This window comes from Myripristis murdjan, chromosome 1, assembly GCF_902150065.1.
Source record: "Myripristis murdjan chromosome 1, fMyrMur1.1, whole genome shotgun sequence".
NCBI classification, from domain to species: domain Eukaryota; kingdom Metazoa; phylum Chordata; class Actinopteri; order Holocentriformes; family Holocentridae; genus Myripristis; species Myripristis murdjan.
Window position 1 is genome coordinate 38,705,445 of NC_043980.1, and position 18,496 is coordinate 38,723,940.

The 18,496-nt window shown below is 39.1% G+C and overlaps 1 protein-coding gene across 1 annotated transcript; it reads right to left on the minus strand.

Annotated features, from left to right (window-relative positions):
- Nucleotides 1–5,878: 5,878 nt before the first annotated feature.
- Nucleotides 5,879–16,963, minus strand: p2rx3b (purinergic receptor P2X, ligand-gated ion channel, 3b). The gene is made up of 12 exons (XM_030058940.1): nucleotides 16,439–16,963; nucleotides 13,935–14,070; nucleotides 13,763–13,834; nucleotides 12,630–12,699; nucleotides 10,664–10,757; nucleotides 10,456–10,533; nucleotides 10,152–10,293; nucleotides 9,934–10,070; nucleotides 8,150–8,243; nucleotides 7,672–7,737; nucleotides 6,276–6,353; nucleotides 5,879–6,015 (listed from the first exon to the last, which is right to left on the minus strand). The coding sequence occupies exons 1-12, from the start codon at nucleotides 16,558–16,560 to the stop codon at nucleotides 5,896–5,898; spliced, it is 1,209 nt and encodes a 402-aa protein (XP_029914800.1). The 5' UTR covers nucleotides 16,561–16,963; the 3' UTR covers nucleotides 5,879–5,895.
- Between the last annotated feature and the right edge of the window lie 1,533 nt (nucleotides 16,964–18,496).

Consider the following 18,496-nt stretch of genomic DNA (forward strand, 5'->3'; position numbering starts at 1 on the left):
ACAAGAGAAATACTCCTTAAATCAACCACATACACATAAATGTTTGATATTTGAATTTAATAAACAAAAATCATTGCCTTCTATTAAAAGCATTAAAATTAAGAATTGATGAAAGTTTCATTTGGTCAACTACTTGTCCTGGAACTGGCAGATCTGGAGAACTGCATTGTGTGGCGAAGATATGCATGCTACTGAGTGCCATCTTTCCAGTTACTGAATGTTTTATGTTTTTTTATGTGTCTGTGTGTTTCTTATGCCTGCTATTTCAATTATGCCTCAGAGATTAATTATATTTACTGAACTGAATTGAATTCACAGAGGTTTAGTTACTAAAATAAGGAGAAGTTTAAAAAAGAATGCATCTGATCTACACAACTGAGATTTGTTTATTTTAGTCAATTTGAATATGCTAATAGCACAATAAATAAAGTTCATCCAAATGTGTGTGCAGTGTTTCAAAGACTCCACATCTACATTTTCAGTGTGACAGGATAAAAGGAAACATTCCCTCTCTCAGTGGAGGTGCCTCATCTTGTAGGGCAGAGTGGATTTAACTTTTTTGAACCAGTAGAGGGAGCTAGACCATCAGAACTGACTGCTCTCCAGTCAGCTCTACAGATTCCAGTCTCAAGTCACTGATGTTCACACTTCCTTCAGCCACTGTGACAAACACCTGAAGGCTGGATAAACAAACACTGGTTGAATATTTTCTTGGCAAGTTCCTTCCCAAAGATGTTGAATTAAGAATTTCCAGGGGCGGCTTGTGATGAAAGCTGCCACTGATGCTTTTAAAGAAATTAGAGTACCCATAAATGCTGTGGAATTTGTCTTGGTGACATTGCTGTGTGTCTGAAGTCTCATTTTTTGGATGTTAGGCTAAACATGTAAAATCACTAGTGTGGTCCTTTAACACTGTGCTTCCTAGTCACAGGGAAAATGAAAACTTACTGCCTCTTCCTCTTTGTAATCTTTTCATGTGCAGCACCGGTGATTATTGCAAAAGAATTAGTCAGTATTGACAGTATTTCAAGAGTAACCCCTTCAGCAAATACACAAACAAACACATAAACAAAGCAGATTATGCCAATATAATAAGCAGCAAGTCACAGTACCCTTTTTTTTTGTTTCATTCTTGTGCACAGTTGCTGTATGGTTTCCTGTAGACACCACCTGCTGGATCTTCTTTTCAATTCAACTAGGAAAATAGCAAGGGAAGAGCTGTTTAATTCCTTCAAAAAATGGTTACTGGGACTTGTTTTTGTATTGGCATAATACAGTTCATTCACACTGGTTTATGCCCTTAAAGTGTTATTTTGGCAGCTGTTTTGCTATGGAGGTGTATAGAAATACAAATATAGTATTATTGATTAGCAGCCTGTTAGCAGCCTTGATTAACTGTCCAGGGAGCTACCTTTATGAAACAAAAATATATTGCAGTATATTGGAAAATATCATGTGATGTATTAGATAATACATTTCCATATATGGGAACTAGTCTTTATATTTTCCAATATATTGCAATATCTGAAATGCGCAATTACTTATGTATTATTCCAAATATTCAAATATATTGATGTCATATATAAATATATTGCATTATATATGTTTCACTATATGTTTCACCAATATATTATTCCATGTATTGCTAAGACATTTTCAAATACATAACATGTTTAAATATATTGTAATTCCATATATTAAATGTAATATATTGTAATATATTTCATGTAATATATTGGTAAATATATTTTCTTTCCATAAGGGTATACAACCTAGCACTCTATCAAAGTTCAAAAAAAAAATCAAAATTTATTGGGCCTATCATGAATTTTAATGGGAGTCTACAAAGACTTGCAGCAGGCCAGTTACAGTAAATGTGATCCCCTCCACTTTGACAGAAAACAATACTTCTGAATACATGTTGAGCCAAAAAAAAAAAATGAACTAATTTTTGATAGCATAAAATCTGCACACAATTTAAGTTGGCAGGGGTTGATTTTCTCAGTGGGAGGGTATTTGATATACAGTATATACTGCACATCATTGTCCAGTCTGTGCTTTAGCTTCGTTGAAAACTCCATTAGAAACATGAGAAGCCATCAAATGTTGTTGCTATTCTTATTGCATTATCTAACCCTCTCTCCACCACTTCTTCTGATTCATCTCTCTCGTTCCTTTTTTCTCTATTTCTGTTTCTTACCTCTCCCTCCTACCACTTATATTTCTCCCGTTTCCATTCAGCGCTGCACTGATGTCTTGATCCCTCACGTCACAATATTGCCCTCACTCTCCCTCCCTTTCTCTTGTAGCTTTTACCTAGTTACAGCTTTTCAAGACAATGCTTTGCAAAGCTGAAAAAAAAGTAAAATAAAATGTCTGTTTGATGCATTTCCATCAGTTGATCTAAAGAGAACGTCAAAGCACATCAGCCAAAAAGCGAATGTAATGTTTGAAGTAATGCACTCAGAAACTCATGGGACAACCAGGAGCGTCATTCATAACCGCTATGTACGCACGAAATGGGGCCTGACAGAGGTGTACGCCAGTTTCCACTCAAAAAATTTGGATCTATAAAAAAGAATAATAAATAAATAAACAAACTTGACGGGAAAATGTGTCCAAATGAGGGGGGCATTGTCTTACCAGCATTGGTGGAGGCCATGTTCCAAGAAATGTGTTGTTCTTATAAAAGCCAAGCAGCCAGCATGTCTCAAAAATGAGCACCTCCCTGATCCGTTTTAATAAAATCAGCATCATGGAAAGAGATATTTGATAACTGAGCCACTTCCATACCACTGTCACACTCACACACACAGACACACACAAACACAGACACACACACACACACACACACACACACACACACACACACACACACACACACACACACACACACACACACACACACACACACACACAGGGAGTGCCCTCTCTATCTTTCGTCAGGATGCACTTTGTCATCATTAGAAAATGAATTGGGCAGTTGCTTTTACCAAGCCAAAAAAGAATCCACTTCCTATGTTTTGTCATTCACCACGTAACCAGAGCAAATGTGTTACCATAAAACTCTAAACATCAATTCACTGAAAGCAAGTAAAACACTCAGCGTCAACTGACTTGGTTTATTTCTGCTCTGTCTGGGACCACAGAATACATTTGTGGTCCATTAAACGCGTGGCTTCAAAACAAAGTGCCAAACACACAAAGAAAACAGGAACACAGATCTGATTTTTAACTCTGCGACAGAGATCGGAGATGTTTTCATTTTACACAGAATTTTAATGTTTTATTTAATTGTTAATAACCCAAAATGCACTGAACTGCAATTAAACAATTAAACAATTAGAAACTCAGAAAAATATGGATTCAATAAGTTTTCGTCCTGTCTAGAAAACCATGAGGAAAAAAATCTTGAGCTTTTTTCACATGCCAAAAGTACTCACATGCAAACCATTCATGCACTTACATTTTACCTAACATTGTTTTCTAGCTATACCAAAATGGAAATATTTCAAGAAAATGTAGCAGAGAAAAGAAAAAAAGGGTTTGCATCATGCATAACTGCACTGTTTAAAAAAAAAAAAAAAAACAATGTGTTTTTGAAGGCTGTTTGATTGTAAAGATGTGCGAACCTCTCTGGTACTGTATATAGACAGTTATATACATTCACGAAACCCTAAACTATGGCAAAATTCCTCTATCTATCTATCAAAACCTCACACCTTTCTGACCTGAGAATGCAAATTCCATGGTTAGAATCAGAAATGACAAAACTAAATGTCATTGGCATCTATTTCTGTAGTCAGTCCGTCTTAACCAACCACTCAAATGTTAGTTTTAGCCATTTTTGAACGATTAATTTAAGTGGATTACTTGGTTAAGGTTAGGAGAGGGCTCCGCGTCATGGTTAAGGTTAGGAAAATTAACATCCTTATCTAGCACTGCGAGCCAACATGAGCTAAAAATGAACATGGCTCTTGCTTCAGTTGGGGCTCAGAATTGGGTCTCTGGAGCAAGGTCTGTGTGATTAACCCATCCACCACCCCAACCACTTACTTACAGTATGACTGGCTTCAAGTCCCATTTGATTGGTTAGGACAGACTGACTATAGGAATAGATGATACCAGCTTCTGACCCACTAAAAGCTGCTGTAGGGACCCACTAAGCTGTACTCTGTGGGGGTGATTATGACTGATAATGTGTATTCAGCGGCATGATAAAAGTCACATGGAGTGATAGGAAAAGAGCGGTCAAACTCATAAATTTGGGTGTGTCATACATAAATGGACAGCTGTTTACAAGCATCATGGAAAGCTTATGATTTATCAATCTACAATTTAATCAGAACTCATTTTTGTTAAAGTTTCACTGAGCTCTTTTCCCTGGTCGATTCTGTGCTCTCTTTCATGACTGGATGATAGCTAATAGATGTAAAGTAATTATTAGCAAAGGACATGCAGTATGTAGTGGTAATGGGCAGTTTACACTGGACAAGAGATCTCTGTAATCAGTCTTATTTTAGAGATGGTAGTGTTGCCTCCATTTACACACTGTCATCACTATATAGTGCCTCATGCCTGAGCTCTTCAATTGATTTACTCACATAATGAGGATTCAGCATGGCTGTATGGAGCTCTGTTTTCACAAATCACTAGTACATGGGGCAAATCACTGTCTGTGATGTGGCTGCAGAGGCTATGGCAATTTAATTTTGATCATTTCATGACTCGTGCATGGTGTACCAATGCTGCCTTTCAGGACATCAAATTATTGATGTAAGAGGTATTATAATGCTGCAGATAATACATGTGGCAATACGTCTAACTAGTCCATATCCAAATTAGTATTTTAAACTCAAACAGTGCTTCATTTCTTATGAGCTGATTGCTTTGCATTTAAAACCTTATTCTGCAAAGTGGCAGATGGTTTTGTGATTGAAACAAAAGTATATGATGTCATGAGGTAAGATGGCTATGCGAGGTTAATAGAAGTCTGTACTAATAGGTTTAGTACTTGGCTATTTTCCATTTCTGTAAAACAAATTCCAATAGGGCTTTAGACACATTGGTCTTGAATCCTCCACTAATATGATTTTTTAAGGATGGCTCCAAAAATATTTTATGGCTTTTTTTGTCTTTATTGTCCATTAAGATTGTAAAATGATAGATAAGATCAAATTTGGTCTCACTTTTGCTGAGTTATAGTCAAAGCCACATTTTGTCTTACACAGCTGTGTCATGTAAACACTTTATAATAGTTGTCTGCTGCCATGTGCTATCAGTTCTCTTTAAATGGCTTAATTCTGAAGACAAATGGCCAGAATATTACTATTATTCTCGGTAGTACATGTTGTGTTGTACGCATTTGATCTTAAGATCCAAAGAGAGAATCTGTTTGGTGGTCTCACATTTAGACTGAGTGACCATTCTGTTTGCACTCCATTATTCAGTCTGAAATTGCCTTGCATATTAGCTGATTTTTGCAGACAGAGGGGTTTGAAATCCGCCAACCAATGAGGGCTCAGCAGCTGCTTTGACCAGTTGACAGCGCTACTGCAAATCAGTCTAGCTCAGCAACTTTAGCCACCTCCAAATGCCAAGTCAATTTATTGGTGAAAGGGGTCAGAACAAATTCAAGAGCTGTTGCCAAAAAGCCAATGAAAAGCATGAACTGGGCAACATTAGACCCACTGACCGTACGATTCACAGGTCTGAAACCAGGTTGTCTTTTTAGTGTAACATAAAAACCTTTTCAAATACATATACATACATTCACTGTTCCATTGATGTCCATTAACACAAAGATTATTGTAACAGTTTGATGTTTTGGATAAACTCAGCCAACTTCTTCAGCCAACATCACAGTTTACTACTCCCTCCTGTCGCCCCTGTCCATTAGCTGTACTGTCCAAGAGAAAAAGCCCCGGAGTCAGTGGAGAGTTTCTCATCATGTCTGACTGACAGGTTGGAGCGGTACAGACCTCTGATATTGGTATCCAGTTCAGCATCCGACACCTACAGAGGGAGAAATAAATGTTGGTGGTCAGTTGGATATATTACCTTAGAAATCATCACTGAACGCTTCAATGCTCATTTGATGATTTTCATGTTTAGAGATGCTAGGTTTTATATGTGGGCTGGGTTAGGGCTTGACACCTACATATCTATGGTTATATGTCATATGTGTTCAGTGTTTGGATACAATTAGATTTGAAATGCATCATTTTCACTGATCATGATCATGTTCACAATGTCTTAGGCTTTCAGTATTTTACCTCCTCAAATTTCTTGGCCTTGTACTGTTCTGCCCCTTTCAGGAAGTTCAGCAGTATGATATCGCACAGCACCGTGCCCTGGAGAACAATCACAACAACTAGGGCTGTCAACATTAGCGCATTAATTGCATGAGATAAAAACTTGTTAAAAACAGCTTTACTACAGTTCAGACTGAGAAGCTCCAACAGAGGTCCAACCCAGGGATCCTGGGACAAGGCTAAGCCAGGCCTGCCTATAATCCTGTTTGTGAAAGATAAGTGAAGTGAAGTGAAGTGAAGTGAAGTGAGTCCTAAGTTCCAAGGGTCCTATGTTCCCAAGGTCCTATGTTCACAGAGTCCTAAGTTCACAGAGTCCTAAGTTCCAAGGGTCCTATGTTCCCAAGGTCCTATGTTCACAGAGTCCTATGTTCACAGAGCCCTAAGGTCCCAGGGTCCTATGTTCACAGAGTCCTATGTTCACAGAGTCCTATGTTCACAGAGTCCTAAGTTCCCAGAGTCCTAAGTTCCCAGGGTCCTATGTTCCCAAGGTCCTATGTTCACAGAGTCCTAAGTTCCCAGGGTCCTATGTTCCCAAGGTCCTATGTTCACAGAGTCCTATGTTCACAGAGTCCTAAGTTCACAGAGTCCTAAGTTCCCAGGGTCCTATGTTCACAGAGTCCTATGTTCACAGAGTCCTAAGTTCCCAGAGTCCTATGTTCCCAAGGTCCTATGTTCACAGAATCCTAGGTTCCCAGGGTCCTAAGTTCACAGAGTCCTATGTTCACAGAGTCCTATGTTCACAGAGTCCTATATTCCCAGGGTCCTATGTTCAGAGTCCTATGTTCACAAAGTCCTAAGTTCCCAGGGTCCTATTTTATGTTTCCCAGTTCAATATTCTGTTAAAAAGCATTACTCCTAACCCTACCCTGAATGCAGGCCTGAGGAACATCTTTTTCAGGTTTCCATTATCTGCTATATAGAGCCGGAGAACACGGGGTCATGGGAGCATAGGAATAACTCTGTGTCAGGGTTACATCACTACAACACAAAAAGTACTCACAGCAGCAGATTTTCCTTTTATGTACTTGAGGGTGTGGTTACACCCTAAAACCTCACATCTAATGGTAAAAAGGTATGTTACTCAAACTGCCATTTACGACTGGCTGATTTTTGTGCTTGGTAGCATGCTTTTGCCAAGCAACAAAGAACAGCTTATAGACTGTTTTCATCATTTTGACATGAAATAGCAGAGCAAACACAGGTGTTGGAAAACTACAATTAAGGTTCCTTTCCATTTAAGTGTATGAGAGCCTTTCCATTAAATAATATTATCAGTAACACCTGGGTTTGCCCTGCTGTAAAATGTTTTTGGCCTTGCCCAAAAACTATTCCAAATGCTGCCACATGCAAAACTCACCACTCCCACTGATGTGAAGGCTGCCACCATATTGATGAGTGTTGGGATCATGTTGAATTTCCCTGCCTAGAGAAGACAAATGGTAGTTTATACTAGGAAAATTTCAATCTCTTGGCTATCCATTAACACCTGGAAATGTGGATGTGCAACAAATACCTTTACTTCCTTATTAATTTATTTCCCCTAATCATTCCATGCTCTAGTGACAAATCCCTTGGTGGCCTTTTCAAATCTGCTCTCTCCCAAAAGTTTCTAGCCTAATAAAGGTTTGGAAGAACTACATGAGAATAGGAGACAGTTTGAGCTGAAAACACCTGATGTTTTATGGAACGAAGTGACTTTATTTTCTTACTTAAGGAGCTAAGCCCTTCCTAAGTATATATGAATTTACAGAGAAAAAAGTAATCATGAAATGATATGACATTTATCAGAGAAATACAAAATAATATAATACACATACACACCAGGGCATACTCACATTTCCATTGACCAGGACATCAAATCTGATGGCGAAGGCTTTGACCAGCGTGCGGTAGTCTGTCCCGTTGTCCATTTTGTAATACTTGGCAAACCTTACAGACACAAAAGTCACATGAGTGCTATTACATTACAATTAAATAAATACATACACACAGTTATCTGGTACATTTCCTGAAGTTTATTTATCTGTCTCCAAGTGACTAGTATATATTTGATGATCTTTATTTGTTAGCACACTTATTACACACAATTACAGCAAACTTGAACTTTGCTACAATGTTGGGTCGTATAGCTCCCTGTGTGAGTCCACATGGTGCTGAAATATTCTTATTAGCTGCTCCATGCTCCTTTTGGCTGCTAATCTAATCTAATCTAGAATACTGCATTTCTATCTCTCCATTCACTTCCATAGCAAAACAGCTCCCAAAATAACACTTTTAGCACATACATGAACACAAACAAAGCATTATGCCAATGTAAAAAACTGTGCTGGTACCCTTTTTTTTTTTTTTTTTTTTTTTTTTTTTTTGAGAAAATTAATCAGCTCCTTACTTGCTCTTTTCCTAATTGAATTATAAAGTAGATCTGGCAATCTGGCAGGTAGCGTCTGTTGGAACTTTTCTCATAGTATCCTCGTGCCAGGAAGAAACCACCTGATAGTAATAATATAATAACATGAAAAAAATGGGTAGTGGGACTTGTTTTTTATTTCGGCATAATCTGCTTTGGGTGCATTCATTTATGTGCAAAAATGTCATTTTGCAAGCAGTTTCTCTGCACTGTGGATGTGAATGAAGAGGCGTAAATACAGTATTATAGATTAGGCCATGGGAGGCCAGGGAGCACAGAGCAGCTACTGAGGATATTTCTCTACCATGTGGGCTCAAATCACAGCCAGGGAACGACACAGGCAGACACCCTATAAAAGTTCAGGTTTGGTTTAAAAAGCACTTTGCAAAGGGTAAATAAAGCAGATAAAACTAGTGGCAAAAACAGGTGAGGTAAAAAATGTAAAGAAAGATCATATAATGGTGGCCAAAAACGAAAAAAGAAACTGTACACCCTTTTTAACCTACTGGTTTCAATACCTGGAGTCTGAAATCATAGCCAAAGAAACACTGTGCTAGTAAATAGGGTCAGGGTGATCCTGGGTTTGCCAGTATAGGGGCCAAAATCAGGTTTGGTCTAGTTGGATATGATGGAAGTTCTCTGAAGTTTGTTTTACAGTAGATTTATACTTATTGTCACCAAACTTAATCATATCCTCAATGCCTCAACTCCTGTCTATGCTATCTGTCCTCTCTATGCGACAGGGAGAATATGGGATGACAGATTTTTATCCTAACAAGCAGCCACAGCCTTGATTTGTGTTTATAATATGTTGATTTTCTGTTAGTCATGAATGAACTGGGGGTTGACATTTGTGAATCCAAGCCAGCATGGGTGGTGCTGAGATCTGCTTGTGGGAAACACACCTCAGCAGGGTCACACTTCAAAGTAGTGAAAAGGCAAAATGGATTTACACCTGGATATTCAATCAGAACTACTGCTTTGTGTGTGTGTGTGGAGGAGTGATATAAGGAGTGATATAAATGCAGTTAAAGAGGCTTTGACCACCACAACAAGGATAAAAGTTTCATTGAAACAATAAATACTTCTCATTTTAGGAGTTTTTGATTAAAAGAAAATGGTCAAATTTAAAAATAGCAGCACAAAATATTCACTATTGGAGGACACAATTCAACAGCAAAACTCATAGCAATGGAAATCTGTAGTAAATACCTGAAATTGTAGCCGGGGGAGACGGCGTTCTTCTCGGACGCGGCATCCAGCCGGGTGAAGGAGTACGAGGGGTTACACTGGTCGTCCGCCTTGTCCAGATCACACATCCATCCAATCTTGATCCCTATCACTCCTCCCTGACACCGTTCAAAAGAGTGAGAGAAGTGCGTGTGCATGTGTGTGTGTGTGCATGTGTGTGTGCGTCTTTGTGCGTGTACCTTGTGTGCCAGTGTAGTGAAGTTCTGCTGCGCGTAGCGGATCACATCTCCCACTCTGAAAATGGGGCAGTAGGTGTGGTTGACCATGTCAAAGTTACATGTCCTGATGTAGTTCTGTGTGATGGTGGGGAGGAAGTTTCCTCTGCGCACGCACGCACACACACACACACACACACACACACACACACATACAAACATGTGTTCAGACCATCGCCACAAAAAAATCAATGAAACCAGTTGTACTCAAATGGGGGAAAAAAAAGAATCAGTCATTGTCACACTGTTCTAATCATGGCTGTCATACTTGGTGTAGTTGAAGAGTGGGAAACGGATGCTGTTCTTGATGAAGATGGTGAAATTTTCCACCTCCATCATTGGTTCACTGAGGGGAGAGAGGGAGGGGAGATGTTGGAACAGCAAAACATTTTCATTTTCCTGTCACAATTCTGCTATTTCTGTTTGAGTTGGCCTCATTTTTTCTGGTTTTGGCATCATTCTGTGTGGTGCTTTACGTTTTGAGGTAGTCTATCTCGGCAGGACACCACCCTCTGATCTCACATGTCTTCATGGTGTCGTTAAATCGGACACATCTGCCTGTGGGAACTCCTGAGGAGGAAAAAGGACGAGGAAGAGGAAAGGAGAAAAGAGGAGAAAATGAAAAGGTGTTACATGACATAGATGTGTTGCAAATAAACAACAGATTTGAAGAGGTATTTCTCAAAAATCTTCATATGAATACATTTAATGCTGTTTTGGTACTAATAACGTTAACGTCAAAAAATTCAACTCAATTCAGTTTAGTTCATGAGTTATGATTCAGCTGCCTCTTCAGAAAAAACATTAGAAGCCAGGGTCGGGTGGCTCCAGCTCTTTGTGAATCTGTTGCCATGTTTGCATGTTTGTATGTTTCGATGTCTATACAGTTGTCCCTCGCCGTTCACCTTTTGCGGCCTTGCAGTTTTGCGGATTTTTTTTTAGTGCAATTTTGCATGCTTTTTTTTTTTTTTTTTTTACAGCGCATTGTGTTCTGCGTCTTGATTGGCTAAGGGAGAACCCGCACATTGTGTTCTGCGTCCTGATTGGCTAAGGGACTGTAGACCATTGTCAATCAATCTCCTCCATGCCGTTTCTCCTGTACAGTACAGAATGCGTTCATTCTGTAATACTGGACTTATTTTTCTACGAAGGTTTGAACTTTGAGAGTGTTTAAACAAGAGAGAAAAGTGAGAAAATGTTAATGCCTGTCTGAGAAAAGTGTATAAAGTGTGTAGTGAGGGGTTTTACAGCCTTAAAACCATACCTGTCAAGTATCCCGTTTTGGCCGGGATTTTCCCGTATTTTACCCTCCTTTCCCGGCCCCCTCCCGTATTAGTATTTTCCCGTAAATTTCCCGTATTTAACCTGCATTTATTAAAAGTAATAATAATACCCCGGGGCGAGCCGCCCATTCCCAGTCTGACGTCTGCCACCCGCTACACCTACTGTATGTACTGTAGGTGGCAGTTGTCGCGAGGTTAGTGTACAATTGACCTCCGAAACTGTCAAGGTAAATAAACATCCCATGTCTGATTAAAAGGACCAAAAACGTTTTTTAGTTAAATGGAAGACGTGATGACTGTATTTGAACTATTGATTTATAATGATGTCGGGCCATGCCTGTGTATTTCCTCAACGTGATGGCGTGCATACCGGGGGAAAACTAGACTGGGTTACACTCCAAAATAAGGAATATCTTAACTAGTTAAGTCTCATAATGTGTAAATGGGTTACTAAACAACATTCATAGCTGTGTCCAATAGAAAACTGCTTAACTAATAATAAGGTTAATTAAGCAGCTAAGCAGTCCACTTTCCCCATGCAGCAGTAAACGCTAAAGCAAAACAAAATAGCTGCTACTGTGGACACATTAATGGATAGATAATTTGACTAGCTAACTCTATTCTTCTATTTATCTAGTCAGTGTGTAAAGTAACAGCTACACCTGCCGAAAGGTAGGTGTGAGTATTCTGTAAGTTTTAAGTGTAATGTTTGTGTGGTGCAACCTGTTTTGATTTAGCGGTGTGTACATTTAATTTAGTGAACTCTTCAGTTACAGCTAGTTTCTGTTAGAACGTAGGTACAGCTGTGCAACTGGCCCCGGACAAGCTTTTTCTCCAGCTGTCCAGCCAGGCCTTCCACCATGTCCTTCTTTGTTTTGTGGTTGAGTCTCTTCATCAGCATGGCCCAAAACAGCTCCCACATTACTGCAGTGCAGCCTTGCTCCTAAATGACAGTCAGTCTCACAATGCCTCTGAATCAGCCAAGAGCACCAGCACTTTACGTCCTAAGGCAGAGCACATATTACATCATGGAGCAGTCCTTTGGGGCCGCTTCATTACTGTGATGCTGCAAAGTGATGCATCTTGAAAAGCAGCACACAGGACTGAATGAATTAATAAATGAAAGAATGATAGGAGAGAGAAAGAGGGCTGCTCTCACCATATCCTCCTGGCTTGTTGAGGTGCCGTGTGCAATTGTTGTCATGGGTACACCTGTACTTCGTTTCACTCTGGGCAGCAGACACACACACACACAAAGAATATAAAACCAGATATAAACAGGTGGACCTGGGGAGGAGGTGGGTTTACGAAAACCCGTAATGTAAATGAGAATGCAGTTGAATTGGATTAAGTAATTTTTAGAGGACAGGAATCTCTCATGCCACTAAACCGGACGTGCCCCCCGATAATGTGTTTATGAAGATCCTAAAGAGCAGAGGGGGAAAGGGGCACTGCCATACCTATCAGCAGATAGGTATGGCAGTGTATAGCACTATGACAAGCAGTAACCACAAGATCCTGTTGCTTCCACAAGAGAAACTTTGACTGGGATCCACTTCTGTCACTTGGTCTCATGGTTGGTCTCATGGTTTCACACGAACCCTGAACCTCCGTAGGAGCGTGTTGTTCCTCAGGTTTAGGTTATTTTTTTTCTCTGCTGTTTAAACTGTTCATATTTCTATTTTTTATATATTCCTTGTTTATAGTGTATATATTGCTTGCTGCTATTTATCATCTGTTTATACTGTAAATTTGCACATTGCCCACATCTATGCACATTGTATACATCTATGCACACGGTTTTTTGCACATTGTTTTTTGCACATTGGGTACTTAGATCTTTAGATCTCGATGGTCATCTTTTATTCTTTATTTTTTATATTCTTTATTTTTTATTATTCTTTATTTTTTATTTACTTAATCTTGTATTCTGTGGATACTGCTGAAAACTGTGAGTTTCCTCCGGGAGTATCTATCTATCTATCTATCTATCTACTTCACTTCATCTCCATGAGCGTTATATTAACGTGTGTGTCCAAGTCCACTTCTGCTATTTTAATGGTGGGAAAAGGGTTGCTGTACCAGCCAGAAGAGTCAGCCAGTAGTCTCCCACAACGGCAGATTGGTAGTAGGAATAATGATAGTGATTCTAATGCTTGCATAGGCAGAATTGGTATAGTAGCGGTACTTCAGCAGTAACAGTGTAGTTGTAGTAGTAGCAGCACTGAGAGATGTAGTAGTGGCAGAGGTCTAACAGTTGTAACAGCATTAGTAGTAGAGCATATATCTAACCTCAGGACAGTAGCTTTGTACTTGGTTCTCTGTAGTGATCAGTTTGGTGATGATGCAGAACATTGAGCCTCCCTGTGGAAAAATAAATTCATAGTACATCATCTAATACTCCATGTATCCATTCATCTGTACTCCTATCCCTTCCCTCCCTCACCCCTCCATCCGTGCATACCTGTGGAGGAGTGACATAGTCTGCGACATCCATGACCCTGTTGTTGTAGATTCCAAATCCTTTGACCTTGGTCATCACCGAGGACTCTATAGCCGTGTCTCTTATTTGGTAAGCCTTCTCATGGAGAAACACCCACCTTAAACACACAGGTATGCACGCACACACACACATACACACACACACACACACACACACACACACACACACACACACACACACACACACACACACACAGGACAGTAGAAAGGACATTGAAGTATCTGCTGCTGTCATTTGGTCAGTTCAGAATTAAATGGTGATTGTGGTTAGTTGCTTTGGTAACATGAAGATATGTTGTGCTGTGGCGGTGTGCCTAAAGCCATATTCAATGTTTTATCAACTGGTCCAACAATCCTCGGTTCCCCTCTGGAACCTCTCACCTCAGTGAGTCAGCGACTGGCCACAAGTTGGTTTAAATGGAAATTAGCCTGAGACAGAGCAGTTTGCTGGTCACTGCTGTGACCATCCTACTATATTGATTTGAACAGGGAAGTCTGTTCTCTGTTCCAGTTTTGATCAGCCAGTGGCACATTGCAGCTGAAATAGATTATAGTTAAACTTTTCTTTAACCAGGGAGAGTTCTCTTTAGAGCAAGGCTCTCTTATACAGTGTTGCCCTGGAAATACCACAATGAAAAGTATAATAGGCAATAACGATGAAACCACAAAATTCAAGTAAATGCACAATATGCATACAATTACAAGAATATAGAGAAGAATGGGCAAAAACTATTTTGTTTTGAAAAGCAAACACAATGTTCCTGCAGAACAATATTTAAAATGAGCCTGAAGTCCTAGTTGTTAATCAGTGTGTCCAGTTGGAGGGACTCTTATTGCTGTTTCCCTCTAGAAGACGAATGAGAATGACAAGTCAGTCTTTTCTAAATGAATTTTCATATGATGTTTATAAAGAGTAATGAACTGCTGAGAATAAGCATGTCCTATAATGGGTCTAAGCTGTAAAAGAAAACAAATCCAGGGTGGCAGTTTTTTTTTTTAATACTAATTTGTAAGTAACAATAAGCCAGTGATAGTCCCTCCATACTCTGAAGTCAAGCCAACTTTTCAATGTGCAGTGATGAGTTCTGAAGCTGCCACCAGGAAATCTATGAGTGTACTATGATATACTGTGTCAAGTGGCCATGCAAATTAAATCTGTATATTAAAGTATGGATAGAAATGGTGCATTTGTTAGTTGTTGCCTTTTTTTTTTTTTTTTTTTTTTTTTTAACTTCTATAGAAAAGAAAAATCTAATTTAAATCTTGCTTTTTGACCCATTCTTGAAAATGTTCTTCAAAAGATAAATCTTCATCTAACTAAATCTTCCCTTACGAAACAAAAATATATTGCAGTATATTGGAAAATATCATGTGATATATTAGATAATACATTTCCATGTATGGGAACTGGTCTATATTTTCCAAGATATTGCAATGTCTGAAATGCGCAATTACTTAATTACTTAAATTAATTAAGACATTTTCAAATACATAACATATAAATATAATGTAATTCCATATATTAAATGTAATATATTGTAATATATTTCATGTAATATATTGTTAAATATATTTTCTTTCAGCAAGGGTTAGTACAGTGTGCCCTCCGTGTTGCTTCAGAAATACATGTAATTTGTCTTAGTTGCATAAACTGAAGCATAAACTTGAACCATCTCATTATCTTTTGGGTCAATTTGACCATTAATTGTTTAATGTCTCTAAAACATGATCAACATTTTTTTGTTGTTGTTTTGTTTTGTTTTTTGTTTTTGCTTCATATTTAATGACTCTTCCTAATTTAATGGAGACATGAGGGCAAACATCAATTAACATGTTAATCAATTTTGAAGATCACAGAAAGGTTAAGAGGGTGAGGGTGCCAGTGTATATATGACTCAGTCATATAATCAGTGTTAGAGGAGGTGAGTACAGAAGATTACATCATTGATATGAAATCCAACAGTGAAAAAAAGAGTTGCTTGACTGAAACATTTTTGATGTGCCATGAAAATGTTTCGGGTTCATGCTGTTTGGTTTGTTTGCGTGTTCCAGCTGTGGCTCACACTCATACACTTTATTCAGATTCAGATTCAGATTCAGATTGCTTTATTTATCCCCAAAGGACAATTCAGTTTCTACAGTCCCAACTTTACATAAACAAAACAAGCAAACAACACATTCTCCTACACACAGTAACAGGGGAGGCAATACATGACCAGCGGGGAGATAAAAATACAAACCCGACTTAAGAAATACAAAGAAACAGCTGTTTAAAGTGCAAAGTGCTTAAGAGAGTTCAGAAAAAATACAAGACTGACTCAAAGAAATAGAAACAGCTGTGTTTAGTTTTAACTCCTCATGATTCCTCTTCTTGATTGGAAATTTCAAGCAGGCACTCATTAAGTCTGAAAATATGTCAGTTTATGAATAAAGTTAAAGGGTATAAACATAAAGTGATGTACTGACCCGATGAAGTAAGTGATGATGAGCAGCTGAACGACTCGGTTGATGATGCCGATGGTCCAGCTCTTCACCACCACGGACTTGGTGGTCTCATAGGTGAAGAAGTCGGTTATGCACGACCACATCCTCGCCTCGTGGGTGTATGTGTGCGATTAAGTGCAAAAAGAATCAGTCAGGTTGATTTTATGTTTGTGTGTGTGTGATGGGAGTGTGTGGTTGCATGTGCCGGTGAATACAGCAGAGGAATGTGTATGTGTGTGTGTGTTTGTGTGCATGTGTCTACACTGTTTGCTGCATATTTTCAAAATCCTGCCTTTAGCTCTTCAGAATTGGCCGAAGTCTTCATCAATAAAAAAAAAAAAAAAAAGAAAAATAATCAATCTTCCAGGCTTCCTTCAAAATATCCCAAAGTTATATTTCATCATATTGGAACAGGTCGAGCTGCTTGAAAAAATGCAGTAAATAAATCTGTGCTGCTCAGTAATGACTGTCTTCAGCTTTTCTTCCTGTAAATTCAGCGTTGGCATTCATTTATCATGACAAACTGATCAACAAGTAAACAGTTTTTTCTCTCTCTCTCTCTCTCTCTCTACTTCCCGTTCTCTCTGCCTTTTCCTTCCTCTCTCTCTCTCTTTATCTCTGACTCGCCTTTTTCATCTCAGTTATCTAAATAACTCCTCAAGCCCCTCCTTCCTCCTCCTGATGCACACACACAGACAAAATTCCTCACACACACACACACACACACACACACACACGCACGCACAAACAATCCAGTGTGGATTCTTGACAGACATTGACAGTGATCTGTTTTGGAACCTAAACAAATTCACACTTGAGTCTCTTAAAAACATGGGGAAGTGCCTGAGAAATTACAAGTGACAAGTGATTTTAGGGTAGTATGAACTCTTTTAGGGTAGTATGAACTCTTAACTAGAATTCTAAACTAGGTCCAAACCAATCCAAACGCTAATCTTAACCATTTTAGAATTAAATAACACGTTAGACCCTAACCACAACCTGACCCTAACTTTGGCCAATCTCAGACCTTTAATAATTCTTAAACTAGACTCAGATCAAAACACTAGACTAGAATCCCCTCTGGTTAAGAGAAAATGATGATATGACATCCAATCTGATGCATCTTTGAGTTTAGAATAGCAGGCTACCAAAAGTAGGCTACAATAAACGATTTCTCCATTCAGCTCTCTTCCTCTGACAAATGCTGACCAGCATATAGTTCCATCTGGGCGGTGCAGCCCTTTGAGGTGGATGTGACCGAACACGATCCCACTATCCAGGAGCATCCCATCGATATTCAGGGCGATGAAGAGGTGCGGCCCACTTTACACACATCTGTTTGGGGCAGCACGTGGGTCAAACATGCCAAGCGAGTGTTACCCAGCTCTCTGGGAGAAGACAAGGCTGCTTCGACTTGCTTTCCTGTTGAGCAAGGATCCAGCCAAGTCCAACGCATGTCCAAGTACCACAACCGTTTGGACTTGGTGGCCTCGGGCACACTGCGACTGAAATGAACGTCTCTGCATCCCGCAGTGAAGGAACTGGCAGAGAAACTCCAAGTGCAGGGCTCACACACCTATTTAAAGTTAAATGTCAAATTTCTAGCTGGTGCACAACACTCATAAAGTTAATTTCTATTCCAATTTTGTTCCTGGGGAAAACAAGCGGTTGAATCAAATCTATTATTTGGCATTCAGTGACATGCTTTTTAATAATATATATCAGACTAATAATCAACAGGAAGAGAATTGGCCCATAGCATTGTCAGTACCAGGCATTAGGACAGCCACATGGACTTTAATTCACTCTGATACCAGGTTTAATGCACTGTGATCCAGGAACAGGACTTAAAGTTGGCAGCAGATCCCACAGTTGATCCCACATGGCATGGTCAGTATGAAGGAGAACAGCTCCTTCTTATTTGATTCTCTAATAATAAAGTTCTAACAACCAACAGTCACCAACCATTGCAATAGCATTGGGGATGCAGGGTTTTGTGATCCACTCAGGCCCATTCTTCCCAACAACCCCATAATAACT

Excerpts from the sequence above, each read along its gene's own strand:
- p2rx3b (XM_030058940.1), bottom strand. The coding sequence starts at position 16,560 with ATGTGGTCGTGCATAACCGACTTCTTCACCTATGAGACCACCAAGTCC. Across the intron at positions 10,534-10,663 it reads GAGATAGACTACCTCAAAAC|TGAACCAATGATGGAGGTGG; the intron begins GTAAAGCACCAC and ends CTCTCCCCTCAG. Across the intron at positions 8,244-9,933 it reads TCCCCCGGCTACAATTTCAG|GTTTGCCAAGTATTACAAAA; the intron begins GTATTTACTACA and ends TGTGTCTGTAAG.